Below are 19,447 nucleotides of genomic sequence, written 5' to 3'. Positions count from 1 at the left end.
TGCCCAAAAAGTAATTGTGGATTTTTCATATAGTCGGCGTTGACAATTTTTTTCACAGCTTGTGACTCTGTAATTGCATTCTTTCTTCTGTCAGTTATCAGCTGTTACTTTTAGCTTGCTTTAGAAAAAAAGTGTAAAAAAAGTATATTTGATTAAAGTTCATTCTAAGTATTATTAAAAATGCATTTACTTTCTTTTAAAAAATCCGCAATTACTTTTTGGGCAACCCAATATTTCTTATTCAACATATACATGCATTTATCACTACTACCTACTACCTTAGACGACGTTTCGGTGTTCCTGAAAGAAGTTTCTGCTCATGTTATATAAAACGCAAATTGTTTTTAAGGATAAATATTCGAGTATGTTCAATTTCCCCGAGTCATGGCTTAACCAAGCTAATCAATCACTTTCACAATGCCAATCTAACATTTCTCGTTTTATTTACTGTTTGGAAAACCACTTTCCTTAGATTAGCTTTTAATTACATTTGAAGTGTTGTTCCATATCGGAAATATTAAACAAAATAATAATAGCTGCAGCTGAAAATAAAACAAAAAAAAAATGGTATTTATTTTTGGTTTTTCTATTTTCCTATTTACCAAAAATAAGTTATTGCTCTTGTGCAATATGACATTAAAATTAAATGATATTTTATTACCCATTCACAATGTACGAACTATCAACACTCTGTATCAGCAGCTGCCAAAAGAGTGGCCATAAAAAATTAAAAGCCCCAGTCGGTAGTCGTTGTTCGCTGTTTGCTGGCCTTTTGACCCGGTTTTTCTTGTCACAAACACTCTCGATAGCCATGGAGGCCTTCTAGCATAGCAGCCGCAGCAGCCGCAGCAGCAGCAGCAGCAACAGACTGAGCCCACTCGGGTCTTTCAATTTACACAAATTTACTTTTAATTACTTAATTTCAGTATCATTTCACTTTTCTGGTCTTTTGTTTTTGTTTTCTTGCTGTTGTTGTTGTTGACTCTTTACGCGCTGTAATGATAATTCTTAATTGACCACTTGTTGAGGGCTTTGATTTGCTGCCGCATGGCCCATTATCGAAACAAAATGCCAACAGAAAGAATACAAAACCAAAAAAACACAAAAGCACTGAAGCACAGAAGGAAGCAATGCGATTTATTGCATAAATTGACACTTTTAGGTCATCGGGCTATAAGTGCCATAACTTTCGTTTATGTTTGGCGTTTATTTGAAAAAGAGCAAAAAAAAAAAACGCAGCAAAATATGATGACAATTAAAATTACCGCAAACAAGGCAAAAAGAATTCGCTGTGTGAAAAATGCCATTTGTTGTATGAAAATGCAAATTTATTACCACATAAGTGTGCAACATTATGGCCTTGACAAAAAAACGTGACAAATGTACCATAAACATATTTTTGAGGAAATATATGAGAGCAATTGTTTTGTATACGCTTCATGTTTTTTGTCATGGGAAAAAATTAAACAAAAACCACCAGCAAGGAAAGGCAAAAGTCAGGCGATGCCGACTTTATAATACCCTACACCTAACCTATAAGTACAAACTGGGAGCTATGTTTTAATCTCATTCACATTTTAATGGACCTCGGAGGATGTTTTCCGATGGGTTGTTAAACAAATCGTATCAAATTTCGAGGAAATATGTTCAAACAAATCAAACGACAACTTTATTCCAAATGAACCAAAATCTGACGAACGTATGTGTGGTAGCTATATCTAAATCTGAACCGATTTTGACCAAACTCTACAGATATTGTAGGAGTTGTCGAAGAAAGCGTTATACAAAATTTTGGCAAGATTGGTTAATAAATGCGCTTGCTGTGGGTATAGAAGTGAAAATCGGGCGATATATACATATGAGAGCTATATCTAAATCTGAACTGATTTCTATGAAATTCGCCAGTGATGTCTAGAGTCAAGAAAAAATCTTTTCTGCCAAATTTCGAGAGCATCGGTTAATAAATGAGCAATTCATAACAATATTTCTCCAAATCAGACAAACATATATATGGGAGCTATATCTAAATCTGAACCGATAACGACCAAACTCAATAGATATTGTAGAAGTCATCGAGGAAAGCATTGTACAAAATTTTTGGCTACATTAGTCAATAAATGCGCATGCAGTGGCTCTACAAGTGAAAATCGGGCGATATATATATATATATGAGAGCTATATTTTAGTCTGAACCGATTTCTATGAAATTCACCAGTAATATTAAGAGTCATAAGAAAATCCTTCCTGTCAAATTTCGAGAGAATCGGTTAACAAATGAGCACTTAATTGCAATATATCTCAAAATCGGACGAACATATACATGGGAGCTATATCTAAATCTGAACCGATTTTGACCAAGCTCTACAGATATTGTAGGAGTCGTCGAGGAAAGCGTTGTACAAAATTTTGGCAGGATTGGTCAATAAATGCGCTTGCTGTGGCTCTAGAGATGAAAATCGGGCGATATACATATATGGCAGCTATATTTAAATCTGAACCGATTTCTATGAAATTCACCAGTGATGTCAAAAGTCAAGTGAAAACACTTCCTGCCAAATTTCGAGAGAATCGGTTAACAAATGAGCACATTATTGCAATATTAGTTCAAATTGGACGAAGATATATGGGAGTTGTATCCACATCTGAATCGATTTTTTTATTTTAAATGGGCTTTGTCTCTAGCCCGAAATACATGCCTGTACCAAATTTTAAGACGATGGGATGAAAATTGCGACCTGTACTTTGTACTCATACACAAATTAACATGGACAGACAGACGGACAGACAGACAGACAGACGGACAGACAGGTAGACAGACGGACGGACAGACTGGCATACGGACGGACATATCCAAATCGAATCAAAAAGTGATTCTGAGTCGATTGGTGCAGCCTTGCGACACCTTTTTGTGGAGAAGTTGTTACATGGCTGCCATACCAAATGGTACAGTACCTCTCAAATGCCGCTAGCATCAGAAGGGGATAACCACCGCTGAAAAATATCAGCGTCATAGGTGCACATGCTAACCTCTGAGCTACAGTGGTCTCCATTTGATGATGTAGGATGGATTTGGGGAAGGACGAATAGACGAAGGGAAAGGGCGGACAGACAGATAGACAGACCGACTGAAGGACAACGGACAGACAAAGGAAAAGAAGGACAGACAGATAGATAGTTAACAGGACAGAAAAACGGAGGGGCAGAAGGAAAACTGGCATTCAGAAGAACGAACGAACAGAAAGACAGACACACAAAAGTGCGGTCGGATAAAAGGACAGAAGAACGGAAGGACAGAACAACGGTCGGACAGAAGTGCGAATGAGCAGAAGGATGGATAGGTAGAAGAACGGACGGACAGAAAGTCAGACGCACTAAAGTGCGGACAGACAAAAGGACGGATGGACAGAAGAACAGAGAGACAGAAGTGCGCATGAACACAAGGACGGATAAGCAGAAGTACGAACGAACAGTAAGAGGAGCGCACAAAAATGCAAACAGAAGTGCTCACGAACAGGAGGACGGATAGGCAGAAGAACGAACGGCCAGAAAGACGGACACAGAAAAGTGCGGACGGACAAAAGGACAGAAGAACGGAAGGAACGTACAACGGTCGGACAGAAGTGCGAATGTGCAGAAGGACGGATAGGCAGAAGAACAAAGGGACCGAAAAGAGACACATAAAAGTGCGGACAGAAGTGCTCATGAACAGAAGGACGGATAGGCAGAAGAACGGACAGACAGAAGTGCACATGAACAGATGGACGGATAGGCAGAAGAACGAACGGACAGAAAGACGGACGCACAAAAGTGCGGGCGGGCAAAAGGGAAGGACAGAAGAACAGGCGGACAGAAGTGCGAATGAGCTAATGGACGGATAAAAGGATGAACGGACGGACAGAAAGACAGACAACAAAAGTGCGGACAGATAAAAGGACGGATGTATAGAAGAACGGACAGACAGAATTGCGAATGAGCAGAAGGACGGATAGGCAGAAGAAATAACGGACAGAAGAACGGAAGGACAGAAGAACGGACGGAAAGAAGGGCGAATGAGCAAAAGGACGGATTGGCAAAAGATCAAACGGACAGAAAGACAGACGCACAAAAGTGCGGACGGATAGAATAACTGAAGGACAGAAGAACGGACAGACAGAAGTGCGAATGAGCAGATGGAATGACAGGCAGAAGAAGGTGCGGACAGAAAGACGGACGCACAAAAATGCGGACGGACAAAAGGACGGATGAACGGAAGGGTAGAAGAACGGAAGTACGGACGTGCAGAACTGCGAATGAGCAGAAGGACAGATTGGCAGAAGAACGAACGAACAGAAAGACAGACGTACAAAAGTACGTATGGACAAAAGGACGGAGGGACAGAAGAACGGACAGACAGAAGTGCGAATGAGCAGAAGGACGGATAGGCAGAAGAACGAACGGACAGAAAGACGGACAACCAAAACTGGAGATGGATAGAAGAACTGAAGGACAGAAGAACGGACAGACAGAAGTGCGAATGAGCAGACGGAATGACAGGCAGAAGAAGGTGCGGACAGAAAGACGGACGCACAAAAATGCGACGGACAAAAGGACGAATGAACGGAAGGGCAGAAGAACGGAACGACAGAAGTACGGACGGACAGAAGGGCAAATGAACAGAAAGACGAATAGGCAGGAGAACGAACGGACAGAAAGACAGACACACAAAAGTGCGGACGTACAAAAGGACGGATGGACAGAAGAAGAAGAAGGTCGGATATGCAGAGGAAACGGACAGAAAGACGGATGCAAAAAAGTGCGGACAGAAAGAAGGGCGGACGGAAAAAAGAACGAACGGAATAAATCAAATTATCAAGCAATATTTCATGCTGGTGGTTTAAGGATTCTCTAATGTATGAAGCGTTAAATTCAGCCTGGCCGAATCTTATAAAACCTCCACCATTGATCGTATCTGACATGTTCTGTGAATAATGTTTGCTAAAAGCGCCTTGTAGTTAAATCTGAAGATGGTGTATGTCAAATCTGAAGATTGGTTATGTAGGGGCTATATCAGGTGATAAACCGATTTGGACCATGCTTGGCACGGTTGTTGGGAGTCGTAACAAAACATCATGTGAAAAATGTTCAGGAAAAAAAGTTTTGCCTTCTAGAGACTGTAGAATTATAATCCGAAGATCGGTTATTATGGAAGCTATATCAGATAATGTCACACTGCGGCACGCCGTTTAGAATGGCTATAAATAGAATGCCCTTATCATTGAAAGGAGATGGAATTGGAAATGTCACATTCAGAAGCATACCGAGAAACCTCACAGACGTTGGGCATTATGTAGACGGGACGTAGGCTCGAAATGAGGCCTGAATCCGATGAAAGGCCACTGGCTCTACACTCCTGTACACTACATTCTACTCTCCGTAGTTTGGTGGAATGCGATGGGGAAAAAGTCCAACGTAAGGATAATACAACAGGTTCAGAGAAAATGTTGTCTTGGCATAGGCGTAGCGATGAGAACCACGCCCACTAGGGCACTGGAGATATCAGACCCATAGACATACAGATTAAGTGAGAGACAGCCACTGCGGCTATGAAACTTAAGGCATTGGGAGAATGGATTGAGGATGGGAGCAGTTCATACCATCGCAGTATAATCGAGGCGACGATAGGAAACCTGGAAGGAAGGGAAGAGGTTTTCGATCGGATACCTCAGAAGACACTTGAGGTCTAGTGCAAGGCACTGCTGTTAGCGGCACAGTCTTCGATTGACGGAACCCTGGTATTGCCATCTGATAGATCATGTTATACGAATGGTTCAATGCTAGAGGACAGAGTGGACCTGTGGATCTACATTGGGATCCCAGGGACTGAGATCTGTTTTAGATTGCCTGAGCATAATACAGTCCTGCAGGCGGAGATCCAGGCGATCACGCGCAAGATGGTGTGGTGTTACCGCGAGGGCGTCGAATATATACATCTTTACGGACAGTAAACAGGCCAAAAAGGCATTGACATCCAGGTAGGTAAAATCACGAACAGCTCAAGAAGTATAAGTGTCAGATAGGTTTATATGGGAGCTCTATCTAAACATGGACCGATTTGGGCCATTCAAATCCTAACCGACCTATATTAATGAGAATCATTTTTGCAAAATTTCATTTATCTATACCCTTTTAAATAATTGGCAATGACATATACATTTTTATTTTTTTTCTACCCCAATAAATCATGACAAGTTCTGATGGAATTTGCCTCGAATGCTAATTATGCCTTTCTTAAGGGATTTATTGAAAAAAAAGAACGACAATAAAATTAATGGAAACTCATTGTAATTTATGGGAAATAATGAGGCGACAGCAATAACAGTAAAACCATAATCGTGTTCTTGTGCATGAGCCTATTAAAATTATAAATAACTTTAAACATTCAACTTACACGTTCATTATATACTTTGAGCACATCATGCTCACTGCGATAACGCTGTTAATTACTGGGATTTATTTTACGGGCAGTGCTCATTTTACCATATGTCTTATGCATGAAACATGACTTGAAGTAACGATGACTGGCGGACACAATCAGTAATGGAATGCAATGTCCATCCAACAAAAGCCTGGAAGCATCTTTGGACCAGTGATAGTGATGGGGAAATATTTTTGCAATGACCAAGTGCAAGAGAAATGTAGCAGAAAGTGCTTGAATTTCAATTAAAAACAACAACCTTTTGATAGGAAAATTTTTAGGCAAATTTTAAAATTTGTAAAATTTGCCTCAGTCATTCGTTTAGGGAACGAGAAGCAAACTTCTCACATAACAATGAGTGTTGCCCGATGCAAATTTAAACTCGATGATAAGGGATTTCCTTTTTATGGCCGAGTCCGAACGGTGTAGAGCAGTTTGACACCTCTTTGGGTAGAATTTACATGGCTGCCATACCATTTTTATACCCTACCCCTTCATTGTGGTACAGGGTATCATAACTTTGTGCATTTGTTTGTAATACCCAGAAGGAGTAGAGCAAGACTCATTGATAAGTATACGGATCGGCTTAGAATCACTTTCTGATTCGATTTAGCTATGTCCGTCTGTCTCTATGTCCATTTATTCTTGTAATCAAGGTATAGGTCGCATTTGTTGTCCGCTTGTCATGAAAATTTGCACAAGTCTCTTTTTTGGCCTAGGGATCAAATCAGATCAAAATTAGATATGGCTCCCATATATATATTTCATCCGATATGGCTTTTCAAGGCTGTAGAAGCTTCCTTCTGACTGCCAGAGTGGCGACCAAACAGAAGGTATTCTATTGTCTCTTCTTCCTCGATGTCCCTACAGCTTCTGTAAAAGTCGTTGTTGGCAACCTTCAGTCTGTCAGCATGTTTTCCGATTAAACAGTGACCTGTCATGACGGACACTATGACTGAGACATCTGTTCTAGCCAATGACAGCAAATCAGTAGACCTCTTCAAGTCTAGATTAGGCCACATAGTTTTGGAATGCTCACAGCCCCCCTTTTTGTGGCCATCTATCATTCGTTGTCCTTCAGGCCTGGTTCTGAAAACTTAGCTTAGAAGCATACCCACAGATTCCAGCATCCCTGCAATGTATAGTAACCGTGCTAAGTATGATCGGTCCATTACCAGATAATACAAGCATTCAACTCCCATCTGATTTAGCTGAAATGTTGTACAATAATTTCTCCTATGATCTGCCATAACTTGATATAGCTCTCATATTAACACATCTCCCGATTATACTTCTTTAAACTCTTGAGGTCGCAATTCTTATCTGACTTGGCTGAAATTTCACAAAAGTACTTTTACTAAAACTTCCAACATCAATGCTAAGTATTGTCTGAATCGATCTATAGCAAGATATACATAGCTCCCAGATAAACCGATCTCCCCTTATTGAGACCCGAGGTGGCTCAATTCTTATCCAATGTGTTTGCCATTTCACAAATTGACTTTTACTATGACCTCCAACATACATGCCAAGTTGGCTTTGAGTCGGTCAATAACCTGATATAGCTCCCACATAAACCGATCTCCCGAAAATTCTCTTTGAAATCCCAGTGGCGTAACTCTTATCCGATTTAGCTGAAATTTCGCAAAATAGTTTCTACTATGACTTCCAGCATCCATGCTTAGTATTGTCTGAATCGGTCTATAACCTGATTTACCTCCCATATAAACCTATTTCCCGATTTTTCTTCTTGATCCCCTTGGGGTCGCAATACCTGTCAGATGAGACTGAAATTTGGTATGTTTTCTAGTATGACATTCAACATCCATGCCAATCATGGTCCGAATCGGTCTTTAACCTGATATAGCTCTCGCTTTAATCTACCGCTTGATTTGATTTATTGAGCAACTACAGTAAGCAAATTCTTATCCATTTATTTCTTGACCTCCCATTACCGTTCTTTTGGTTCGTACCTTAAGAAGAAGAGAAACCATGCAAAAAACTTGACAAATGCCTTAAACGGTGGAGGGTATGGTATGAGATTCCGCCCTATTCCGCCTTGGTTTTCATAGGCATTTTCGTTTTCCAAAATATATTTTCATTTTAAACTTAAAAAGTTTCAAAATTAAGAATTTCCCCAATATTTCGGTTTATTCAACTCAATTTTGTCTGCTTGAAATAGAATTTTTGATTTCACCACAAAATTGTGCAGCTGTTACGGGAATTACCAACCCCCCTCCTCCACACACATACAAATCTCATCGAATATTTACATTCACACAATTCGTCAAGTCTTTTGTCAACTCATAAGCAACAAAAAAAAAAAACCACTACAAACCCAATTCCATGAAGGCTGTTACATGCTGGAGGAGAACATAAAGATGTCGAGCGGAAAAAAGTGAAAATTAACTTAAAAACAAATTAATCACAATTCGTAAAGGGCATCAAAAGCACACACTCACATACTACTCTCCTCTTCTGCTCTTCACTTGTCTCTTTTTTTGCTCAACAGCTAAACTCCCTCGCTTTGGCCATACAGTGTTAGTTCGGCAAACCGACTTACTCAATAATCTCGGTTGAGCATCAGAAGAAAAAAAACGATATTTAATCATTTTCGAATGCAAACAACAACTACAGAAGGGAGGGAGAGAGAGGGCAAAGAAGAGTAGAGAGAAACACACAAAAAGTGAATGAATAAAAGGCAAACAATCATTTGTATTAATCACTCGCATCAAAACCCGCATAAATTGAGACATTTCACTTCATCAATTGCAAACCAAAGACTCAGAGTGGTAGTCAACAAAGAAAAAAAGAGAGTGTCAGAGTTGTGAGTAGGGTGGCGTCGGGTGGAGAAGATGATTTTGCCCATAATGATTTGCCTTCATATTGCTTGAAAAAAAAAACAATATTCATAAGTAGTAGTCGTTGTTGTTGTTGATATTGTCGTCGTCTTTTGTCATAGTACGAACATAAATAGTAGGCGATTATTGCCACGATGATGATGATTTTTTAGGGCTGTCAAACGATTATCAACATGACAATCATCAGACCATCATGACAAAGTCAACACTACCACCACCAATACAAAGCTGGGCTAGCTGACTGAGTGTCATTTGCCCTGCCACTTTGTCTGAGAACAATGGCCTGCCTGCCTGCCTGACTTCTCGGTATTGTATGCATGAATGAAAGCTTTAGAATGAAAACACACTGCTTATCAAGAAATGGAGTGTTGAAGTGCCTATGAACTAAAAGTGTAGCATGAATGTTTTATGCCTTCTTTAATAGGGAATCTAATAAACGCATACGCAATGATATTGGATCTATTGGATCTCTTGCTATTCTACCATGCCATTGATAGACTATAGAGAGCAAAATTGTTCGTATAACAACCGAATCGGAGGGTCAAAAAGTATTTCTAGCTCTATGCAAATTCTTGGGGGCAATCATTGGAGGCTTAAATCGCCTGCCATGTACTGGCTGTAAAATGCCTTTGTCATACCTATATATGGTGTTGTGATCTGGTGTACGACATTTCGAAAATCCACCTAATGTTCAATACAAGACCATATTCAAGGAATTACTTGTTTTTGTATTACATGTTATCCCATTGTAATAAGTTTTTAGTTTATACTTATAAAAGGAAATCTTGGCAAATGCGATATATTGTTGATGACACACCGAACTTAAAGGGTTTGATTCTTGAATTAGTGTTTATACCTTTAACAATAGCTTATCTTCGTCATCCCGTTTCTAACATCTCGAAACATTGGTATGTTATAGTCCCCATATAACAGTGGTCTGTTATAGTCCCGATTTTCCTTATTGACCCTCCTCTAGAGGGCGTAATTCTTATCCGATGTTGGTTAAATTTTGTTCAAAGACAGCTACTATGATCTCTAACATTATTATTATGTACGGACAGCATCGGTCCAAACATAATATAGCTCCCATATCAAACAGTCTCCCTATTTTACTTTTTGAGCCTACAGAGGGCGCAGATGTTATCCGATTTGGATTACGATTAGACTTCTGGGAAAATTCTCATAAAACTTCCGTATGAAAAGCCATTATCTTTCCGCGTAGTTTTTTTTATAAGGGTTTCCATGGACCCAATCAACGCATCTCAAGTTCATGTTCCAGGCTGTTAACATCTGTGTACCAAATATAGAAATTAATTGGTATTTTAAAAGAATTTTCAATCATTTTTTAATTGGATCAGTTAAAAAAATTAGTTGAAATTTTCAAAAATTTTAATCATTTTTTAATTGGATCAATTAAAAAATTATTTAAAAATTTTAATAATTTTTTAATTGAATATGAAATTCTTTTAATTAAATATGCAATTCTTTTTCAAAAACGGTGATTAATTTTATCATTTAGGCAGTTTCAATTAAAAACTTCATTGGTTGAAATAATTTCGTGATTGAAACCAATTTTTAATCTTTTTGGGTAAGGACCAGAACGATATTGCTCACCTATGGAGCCTGAGGGGTATCTCCTCTACCTCTACATACAAATGTGTCTACAATAAGAACAACAACAACAACTACTCTTCTTATATTCCACTCTTCCAGAAAATCATTATACAATAGTAAATTTCTCTAATTAGAACGGCTTCTGTCATCAAATACTTACAAAGTGCCCATTTCTGAGCCTTTTTGGCATAAAATTAAGCTTTTCCTTATTAACAACTCAATTTTGCCTTGTACTGTAAATACTTAAGTACATACTCATAGAACAAAGAATTGCGTGTTTATTGTAAATAAATCATATATTAAAATTACTAAAGAACAAATAGACCACGGTAGTTGGACAAAAGCGAATGTTGATATATGGGTGGGTGTGAATGTGTGCGCCTGAGGGAGTAGATATGCGTAAATGTTTATAGGGAAACACTTTGGATGCCATTTCCATTTGTGTTTTCATAAAGTTCCCACAACACTTGAGCTAAGCGAATTTTTATGGAATCAATAAAATATAAAAATATTTCTTCAACGAAGCCTACCCCCCACCGGGGTTACCATGGAAAAGTTTGAAGAGATCGCACAAAAAGTGGATTATTCTTAAAAAAAGTCGCAATAGAAGTTATTTTCTCAAAAAAATAGTCTAATGATGATTATTTATTAATTTACCAAAGAATACAATCAACTGACTAAGTAAGTCGAGCGATAGTGACTTTAAGAAACCCAAAACCAAAGTGAAGAAATGTTCCATTGGGCTATGAGACTTTAGGCTATGGGAGAATGGATTGAGGATGGGAGCAGCTCACACCATCGCGGTATAATCAAGCCGACGATAGAATATCTGAATGAAGGGAACAGGTTTCCGATCGGATAACTGAGATGAACCTTGAGGTCGAGTGCGATTGACGGAACCCTAGTACTGCCATCTGGAGGATCATGTTACACGGATGGATCAAAGCTAGAGGACAGTGTGGGCCTGTGGGTTCACATTGGGACCCCTGGGACTGAGATCTGTTTTTGACTGCCTGACCTGAATACGGTCCTGCAGGCATGGGAAACAATTTAGGATTTTGTAAGTAGCACGAAATTCCTAACTTTAATTTTCTATCTCGAGGTTACCTTTTTTCAATATTTAGAGCGCACAACAAGCCAATTACTGGCTTGGGTGTATGTCCATAGTGGCATGGAGCGGCTTAAGATCTGCAGCCTCTTTTCAACCTAACCTTAGCAAAAAATAACAAAAAAGTTTATTGACTCTTAAAAGATTGGAAATTCCGACTTTAGTCTCACAATGGTAACACTGCTCATTACTCTCACTCTTACTCTCTCTTTTGGTTTTTGTGTTTTTGCGCACGCACAGGCATATGAATACCCTTTTGTTTACATCACTACTCAGTGGTGCAATAAGAACAAAAAACAAGCCAAGCACAAAAAGAAAAGACAAATTGAAGAAAGTAAAACAAAAGTTTGTTTTTTTGTTTTTTGTGATAATTTTGCTGTGAATTTGTTGATAATTTATCACTTGTTACAAGAATATTTTGTAATGTGTAATCACGCATATTTCATGTTTGCTATCCATCTTTGCTCTTCCCCCCTCTCTTTGGTGGTATCTATGAAGAGGTATTAGATTGCCTTTATTACAATGGAATTTCGAGAACATGCAAGTGTCTATGTGTGTGTGTGTGTGTGTGTGTGTGTGTGTGTGTGTGTGCGTTTCTTCCTCATTTACTTGAGCTTTGAGTTTACTTTTGTTTAAACTAATTATGGTAATTTGTCATATTTACACCAAATAGGCTCTTCCCCTAGGAAGATGGTGAAAAGATTTCACACTTCTTCACGCATACCCAGAGATAAGTGCACCAAGAGACAGACAGAGAGATGGGTCATTTTCATGTGTTGTACCACCCGACACACTTTACTCGTTGGCTCGCTTATCTGTCTTGCATGAGTTGAGATTCTCTTGCTCGAAATAATGAATGGGAAATAATTAATAGGAATGGGGAATAATAAAACGAATAATGCATAATTATTTTTGTGACACACATATTTAAGAGTTCAGTTTAGCTTCATTAGGCAATCTGAGTGTCGCTAAGTTGTTTTGTGTATGAAGCACAGACAAATTTAGAAAAATTACCACTAATTTTGATTTCTTAAGAGTTATGAGCATATTTATGGAGCAAAATAAACTTTGTAATAGCAAAGTGTGGAATGTCCAACAAGCACTAGATTTTTTTTTGTAGCTACAAAGAATGTAAGTCACATGGGAGAAAAATTTTAGGCCAAATTGGGTTAAATTTGGAGATCGGTTTATATGACAGCTATATCAGTTTATGAACCCATTCAGATCATTCTCAGCACAATTGTTGGATGTCATAACAAAGACATATATCAGCCAAATTGGATAAGAATTGAGCCGTCTAGGAGTCAAGAAGTCAAAACAGGAGATCGGTTCATATGGCGACTATATCAGGATATGGACTGATTAAGACCATATTTAAAGGAATTGTTGGAAGTCATCGCAAAATGATATGTGCAAAATTTCAGCCAAATCGGATAAGAATAGCGCCCTCTAGAAGCTAAAGAAGTCTAAACGGGAGATCGGTTTATATGGCGGCTATATCAGGTTATAGACAGATTTAGATCATACTTTATGTAGTTGTTGGAACTCATACCAAAACGCCATATGCAACATTTCAACCAAATTGGATAACAATTGCGCCCTCTAGAAGCTGAAGTAATCTAATCGGGAGATCGGTTTATATGGCGGCTATATCAGGTTATAGACAGATTTAGATCATACTTTAAGCATTTGTTGGAAGTCACATCAAAACACCATATGCAACATTTCAACCAATTTGGATAACAATTGCGCCCTCTAGAGGCCCGATTAGACTTCCTAATCGGGTGATCGGTTTATATGGTGGCTATATCAGGTTATAGACAGATTTAGATCATACTTTATGTAATTGTTGGAACTCATACCAAAACGCCATATGCAACATTTCAACCAAATTGGATAACAATTGCGCCATCTAGAGGCTCAAGAAGTCTAATCGGGAGATCGGTTTATATGACAGCTATATCAGGTTATGGACTGATTTAGACCATGCTTAGCACAGTTATTGTTAGTCATAACAAAACACTTCGTGCAAAACTTCAGCCAAATCGGATAAGAATTACGCCCTCTAGAGGCTCAAGAAGTCAAGATCAAAGATCGGTTTAAATGGCAGCTATATTGAAACATGGATCGATTTGGCTCAAATGCAATTACAACCAATCTACACTAATAAGAATTATTTGTGCAAAATTTCAAGCGTCTAGCTTAACTCTTTCGAAAGTTAGCGCGCTTTCAACAGACGGACGGGCAGACATGGCTAGATCGACTTAAAATGCCATGGCTGTCAAAAATATGTATACTTTATGGGGTCCTAGACGAATATTTCTAAGTATTACAATCGGAATGACGAAATTACAATAGTATACCCCATCCTATGGTGGTGGGTATACAAATTTGCCGTGTGAGAACAGGTATAGATATCTCTATGAAATTTGGAATGATTATAGCTGAGGTGTTATCGAGATCGTAAAATTTGAAGACCCTAAATGGTCAGGGCGCCTCTTGGCAGGCCTCTAAAGTTGATCGCCTCGGCATTTCGAAAAATTGTTCGGGCTGCCAAATCTAAATTTTTTGTTTTATAGAAGAGATTTTTCTCTACTCGTTCTCACTCGACATATTTTTTACTATTTTTTTTTTCGATTTTCTCCCACTGTGCATCATCAGTTTGTTGGTTTAAGGAAAAAATCTAGAAAGGGGTCAAATCGCACCAACGAGGCGGCCAATCGGATAACACGCCCAACAAACTTGCTGTTCAAAAAATCGATAGTAATGTGTATTGTCTGTGTGTTGTCGTCCAGGTCCATATCTTCCGATTCAGAACAAAAATAATCTGTGATCATGGTACGGTAGCGCAGGGCATACAAGGTAACGTGACGATTGTGTGCTGTGTGGTGTCGTCCAGGTCCATATCTTCCAATTCAGAACAAAAATAATCTGTGATCATGGTACGGTAGCGCAGGCCAGACATGGTAACGTGACGATTGCCATTGTTGTCGAAGAACTATAGCCCAATGACGCCGCCGGCATGCGGCATTATTATTTGTGGATGAAGTGTGGATCTGTGAAGATCATGTGGATATTAACCTGACCATTACGTCATAAAAATTGGAGTTAACGCTCTTAAAGTAGCGGTCACCGAATCGTAATTTCGGTAGTACATTTTTATGATAAGAAGGCGTTGCACAGTGGGATGGAGAAAAAAATAGGTAGAAATATGGCCCTGATCGAGCCACGTGTCCATTTGGAAAAGTTTTTAGAAGGGGATTGCCCTGAGTTAATTTACCCAAAAGTAGGGCTCAGATCCAATTTTTTCCCAAATATCTCTTGTGTGAGCCCCATATTTTCCTGGTCGGTCTTTATGTCCGCGCTGGAAGTTGGAGGGTGGAACAACAATCCTATGCTCCACAATAGGATTTTCACCGCCCTTCTGATCTTTTCACTGTTCCGCAGTGTAGTCTATGGTCAGTTTAAGTGCGAAGATAGTCTATATACCGGTTAATTGTATTAGGCGATTCTACTTTGTCAAGGTCTGGCAGGTAAAGACGAAGGCGGACTGTATCAGAGTGAATTGTATGAATCCCTTCTTCATATTTACCAGATATGCTACATACCAGTGAAGCTCCACTTATTGATGTAGCCTACATATCATTCGATTTTACTTTTTCGGAAGGCGTTTTTTGATTTTTAGGTTGCTTTTATTTGACTTTTTTTAACCTTCAGCATTAAAACATAAAATTAGCAAAAATTTATAACATAAACATTCAAAATTTTTTTATTGTTGAAAAATAGTCTAATTTGTTTTTTATACAAATCTTATATAAAAAATACAGTTCAACAATTCTGTTGCCGTGTTTAGAAGCCTTATAGATACACTTATTACGAATTTTATATCACAACACATTGAAATATAACACAAAAAAAAAAGAAGAAAAATACTTCAAAATACTTTCTAAGCTTGTATCGCTTCCAAGTTAAGATAGATTCCTCCTTTGGCAGTTAACACCACTGCCTTCTCATCATAGACCAACGGCACTGGTGTCTTTGCGGACAGGGTAAATTTGAAATTTCTTAGCAGCAATGCCAGACCTACCATGGCCTGCATTTTGCCAAATCTAAGGCCTATGCAATTTCTGGGACCCTCACCAAATGGTATCCAAGACATGGAGTGCCTCTTGGCTATCTCTTCTGCAGCGAAACGTTCTGGTATGAATTCCGAGGGACTGGGATAAATAGCCGCATCATGATGTATGGCATCAATGGGTATAATGACTACGGTACCCTTTTCAATGGTGTAGGGCGAATTGGCCACTTTATAGTCCACCAAGGCTTTGCGTACCACCAAAGAGGCCACTGGATATTTGCGCATGGTCTCTGAAAGAGGGATGTATAACCAATAAGTCTCCATTGTTAGTCATCAAAATTCTCTAGCTTACCATATAAAATCTGTTGTAGGTATTTGAGCTCTTTAACTCCCTCATAGGTCAATTTGCCATCGTACTGCTTCAAGACACCATTGATTTCTTGGCGCACCTTTGTTTGCATATCCTGATGAATGGCCAATTCGTAGAGAGCGAAACCCATGGTGCTCGAACTAGTCTCGAAGCCAGCCAAAAAGAAAACAAAGGCCTGGGCGGCTATTTGTTCCAAAGTCAGACCTTCAGTGTCATTGCGATTTTTCAATTCTATCAAGAGATTCATGAAATCATTTCTCTCCACCTTTTCACGCTCCCTATATTCCACAGTGTCTTTGACCACCTTCATAAAGAACTGGCTGACATCCTCGGGTATGAAGGCCATGCCAAACTTGCGAGCCAAATCGGGAAAAGCTTGGGCAAAGGCAAACAACAAGCGGCCATGGCGACGTTCGGTGAAGACTTTTTGACCCATTTTTCGAAATTTTGCTTCCGGATCCTTCAAACTATTGCATTCCAAACCAAAGGCGCAACAGCCAATCACATCTGTGGTGAAACGGGCCAAAAGTTCTCGTATCTCCAGGCCTTCTTTTACGACGTCATCTTTCTGTATTAGATCGCTTAAAACGTTGATGAACCTTTCGCCCACCTCCACCACAGTGGGAAACATGAATTTCATTTTGCCCGATGTAAATGTGGGTGTCAATTTCATCCGCATCTGTTTCCATCTGGGACCATCCAGCTGAAACAGATGTCCCGATAGCGGATCATCTTTCTCGTTGTAGTAGCCGCCGCGATGCGAGAAATCATTGAAATCGGTTATCATAACCCGTTTAATTAGTTCAAGGTCAAACAGCACCACCGCCTTGCGCAGACTTAAATAGAAACCCCCAAATGGGGCCTTGTCTTTGTATTTTTGATACAAATCATGGAATGGCTGTTTCAGTGGCTGCTTTGAGCCGACAGCTTTCATATTGCCATAGAATAAATGTGGCTTCTCGTGGACAACTCCCCTCTCGGCCCAGTAGTTGAGATGTTTACGAATGAAATGCAAAGCCAACGTGATTGCGGCGATCAGCAAAATCATAAAAACCTGCACAATAGCCATAGCGATGCGATCGCAGTGTTGGACTGGTTAAAGAGCGCGACGCTACGCGACACAGTTGAATACTAAACATAGACCAAAGAAAGCTCAATACTTTATAGATGCAGATGATAGAACAGTGTTTTAATATGTGTCCAAAGAGAGTGAGAGAGGAGAGTAACACGCAGTTAGATACGATTAATAACTGTTTACATTCTCTGGATAAAATGATACAAAGAGGATAGATATGAGGGCAGGGTTGCCAGTAGCGTTGACAATTTCGAAAGATAATTAAGAAAGTCCAATTAAATATAATAGTCAATGTGTGTTTGTTTGTTCTATACAGACTCGAAAATGACAGAACCGATTTTTACAGAGTTTTTAGAATTGCTTATAAGTAGTTTTTTTAGGGTTTTTTTTTTTGATCTTAAAGGTCGGCGGACTCTTCCCCCTCACTGTAATTTTTGCGATGTCTCAGCGATGGATTTAGCGATTTAAGCGAAATTTTTGTTATTTTTTTATAGTTTTGGGTCTAACAACCTGTAGGAATAGCCAACTCAGAAACCTCTCTAAACGGACATTTGGACAGACTGGGACAATAAGGGTATCAAATGAAAGGTATTAAGGAGTAGACTACAAATCTAATGAAAAATTTACACAATCATTACAATAAAGTTATTAGATTAAGCTGTTAACGAGAAAAGTAGAAATCCCAAATCGTATTTAGGGTCCAATAATTTTGGAATCACCTTAACTCTCAAAAACCTACACACCATACACGTCTGGTTAACCGGGACAATGTATGACTCTAACGAAAGGTCGCTGACAGTAGAGGAAAAATCGTCCTTGAGTCACGTTTTTGGGACTTTCTCATCAGCTAAAACTTTTCGAGAGAAGATGCAAGCCGATTTCAAAAATAAGGGACTACAACGAAAGAACTTTGGGAGATGATTGAAAATCAGGTAACACAAGTTTTGGCGCCACACAAACAAAGTCCCCTATCGGAAATGAAGGTAGATAAAATGAAAGGTCTTGGGAGATGTCCACGAAAGTGTTACTTAAACAACAGCTTGGGAAGTTATCCCAACCTACAAATCACTATCGGATAAGTATTTAAAAGAAGGTAACAGAAACCAATACTTGTCTTAAAATATTTTAAACATCTGTGCTTAAGCTGTAATATCACCAAATCGGGTCAGCTAGTCTGATATAAATCTGCATTCACTTTTTATATCTTCCCCCATAGGATGGGGGTCTACTAATTTCGTCATTCAGTTTGTAACGTAGCAAAATATTGATCAAAGATCCAACAAAGTAGATATATTTTGTTTCGTCTTGACATTGTTAGACGATCTAGCCATGTCCGTCCGTCCTTCTTTCGAAAGCACGCTAAATTTTGCACAATTACTCCTTATTAATGAAGGTAGGTTGGGATTGTAAATGGGCCATATCGGTCCATGTTTTGATATAGCTGCCATATAAACCGTTATTGGATCTTGACTTCATGAGCCACTAGAGGGCGCAATTTTTTGCATGAGGTGTTTTGTTATGATTTCCAACAACTGTGTGTGGTTGAAATCGGTCCATAACGTGATATAGTTTCCATATAAACCATCTGGTTGAAGTTTTGTATTACGTGTTTCGTTATGACTTCCAACCACTGTGCTAAGTATGATAGACATCAGTCTATAACCTGATATAGCTGTCATATAAACCGATCTCGGACCGTGACTTTTTTAGCCGCTAGGGGGCGTAACTATTATACGATTTGGCTGAAATTTTGCATGAATTGTTTTGTTTTAACTTCCAAAAACTGTTCCATGTATGGTTCAAATCGGTTTACAACCTGAAACAGCTCCCATAAAAATCGATCTTGGATCATGACTTCTTGAGGCACTAGAGGGCGCAATTATTATC

At 39.0% G+C, this 19,447-nt stretch overlaps 2 protein-coding genes across 5 annotated transcripts in view; one reads left to right on the top strand and one right to left on the bottom strand.

Annotated features, from left to right (window-relative positions):
• Positions 1-19,447, top strand: part of LOC106082265 (leucine-rich repeat and immunoglobulin-like domain-containing nogo receptor-interacting protein 2) — a 274,301-nt gene that overhangs the window by 111,309 nt on the left and 143,545 nt on the right. The gene's annotated exons all lie outside the window — the stretch shown is intronic.
• On the bottom strand, positions 15,866-17,612 carry LOC106082266 (cytochrome P450 6a8). Its single transcript, XM_013244657.2, has 2 exons — positions 16,468-17,612; positions 15,866-16,405 (listed from the first exon to the last, which is right to left on the bottom strand). The coding sequence occupies exons 1-2, from the start codon at positions 17,552-17,554 to the stop codon at positions 15,984-15,986; spliced, it is 1,509 nt and encodes a 502-aa protein (XP_013100111.2). The 5' UTR covers positions 17,555-17,612; the 3' UTR covers positions 15,866-15,983.

The sequence above is a fragment of the Stomoxys calcitrans genome, chromosome 5, assembly GCF_963082655.1.
Source record: "Stomoxys calcitrans chromosome 5, idStoCalc2.1, whole genome shotgun sequence".
Lineage (NCBI taxonomy): Eukaryota > Metazoa > Arthropoda > Insecta > Diptera > Muscidae > Stomoxys > Stomoxys calcitrans.
This window is presented reverse-complemented; position numbering and strand designations above follow the sequence as displayed.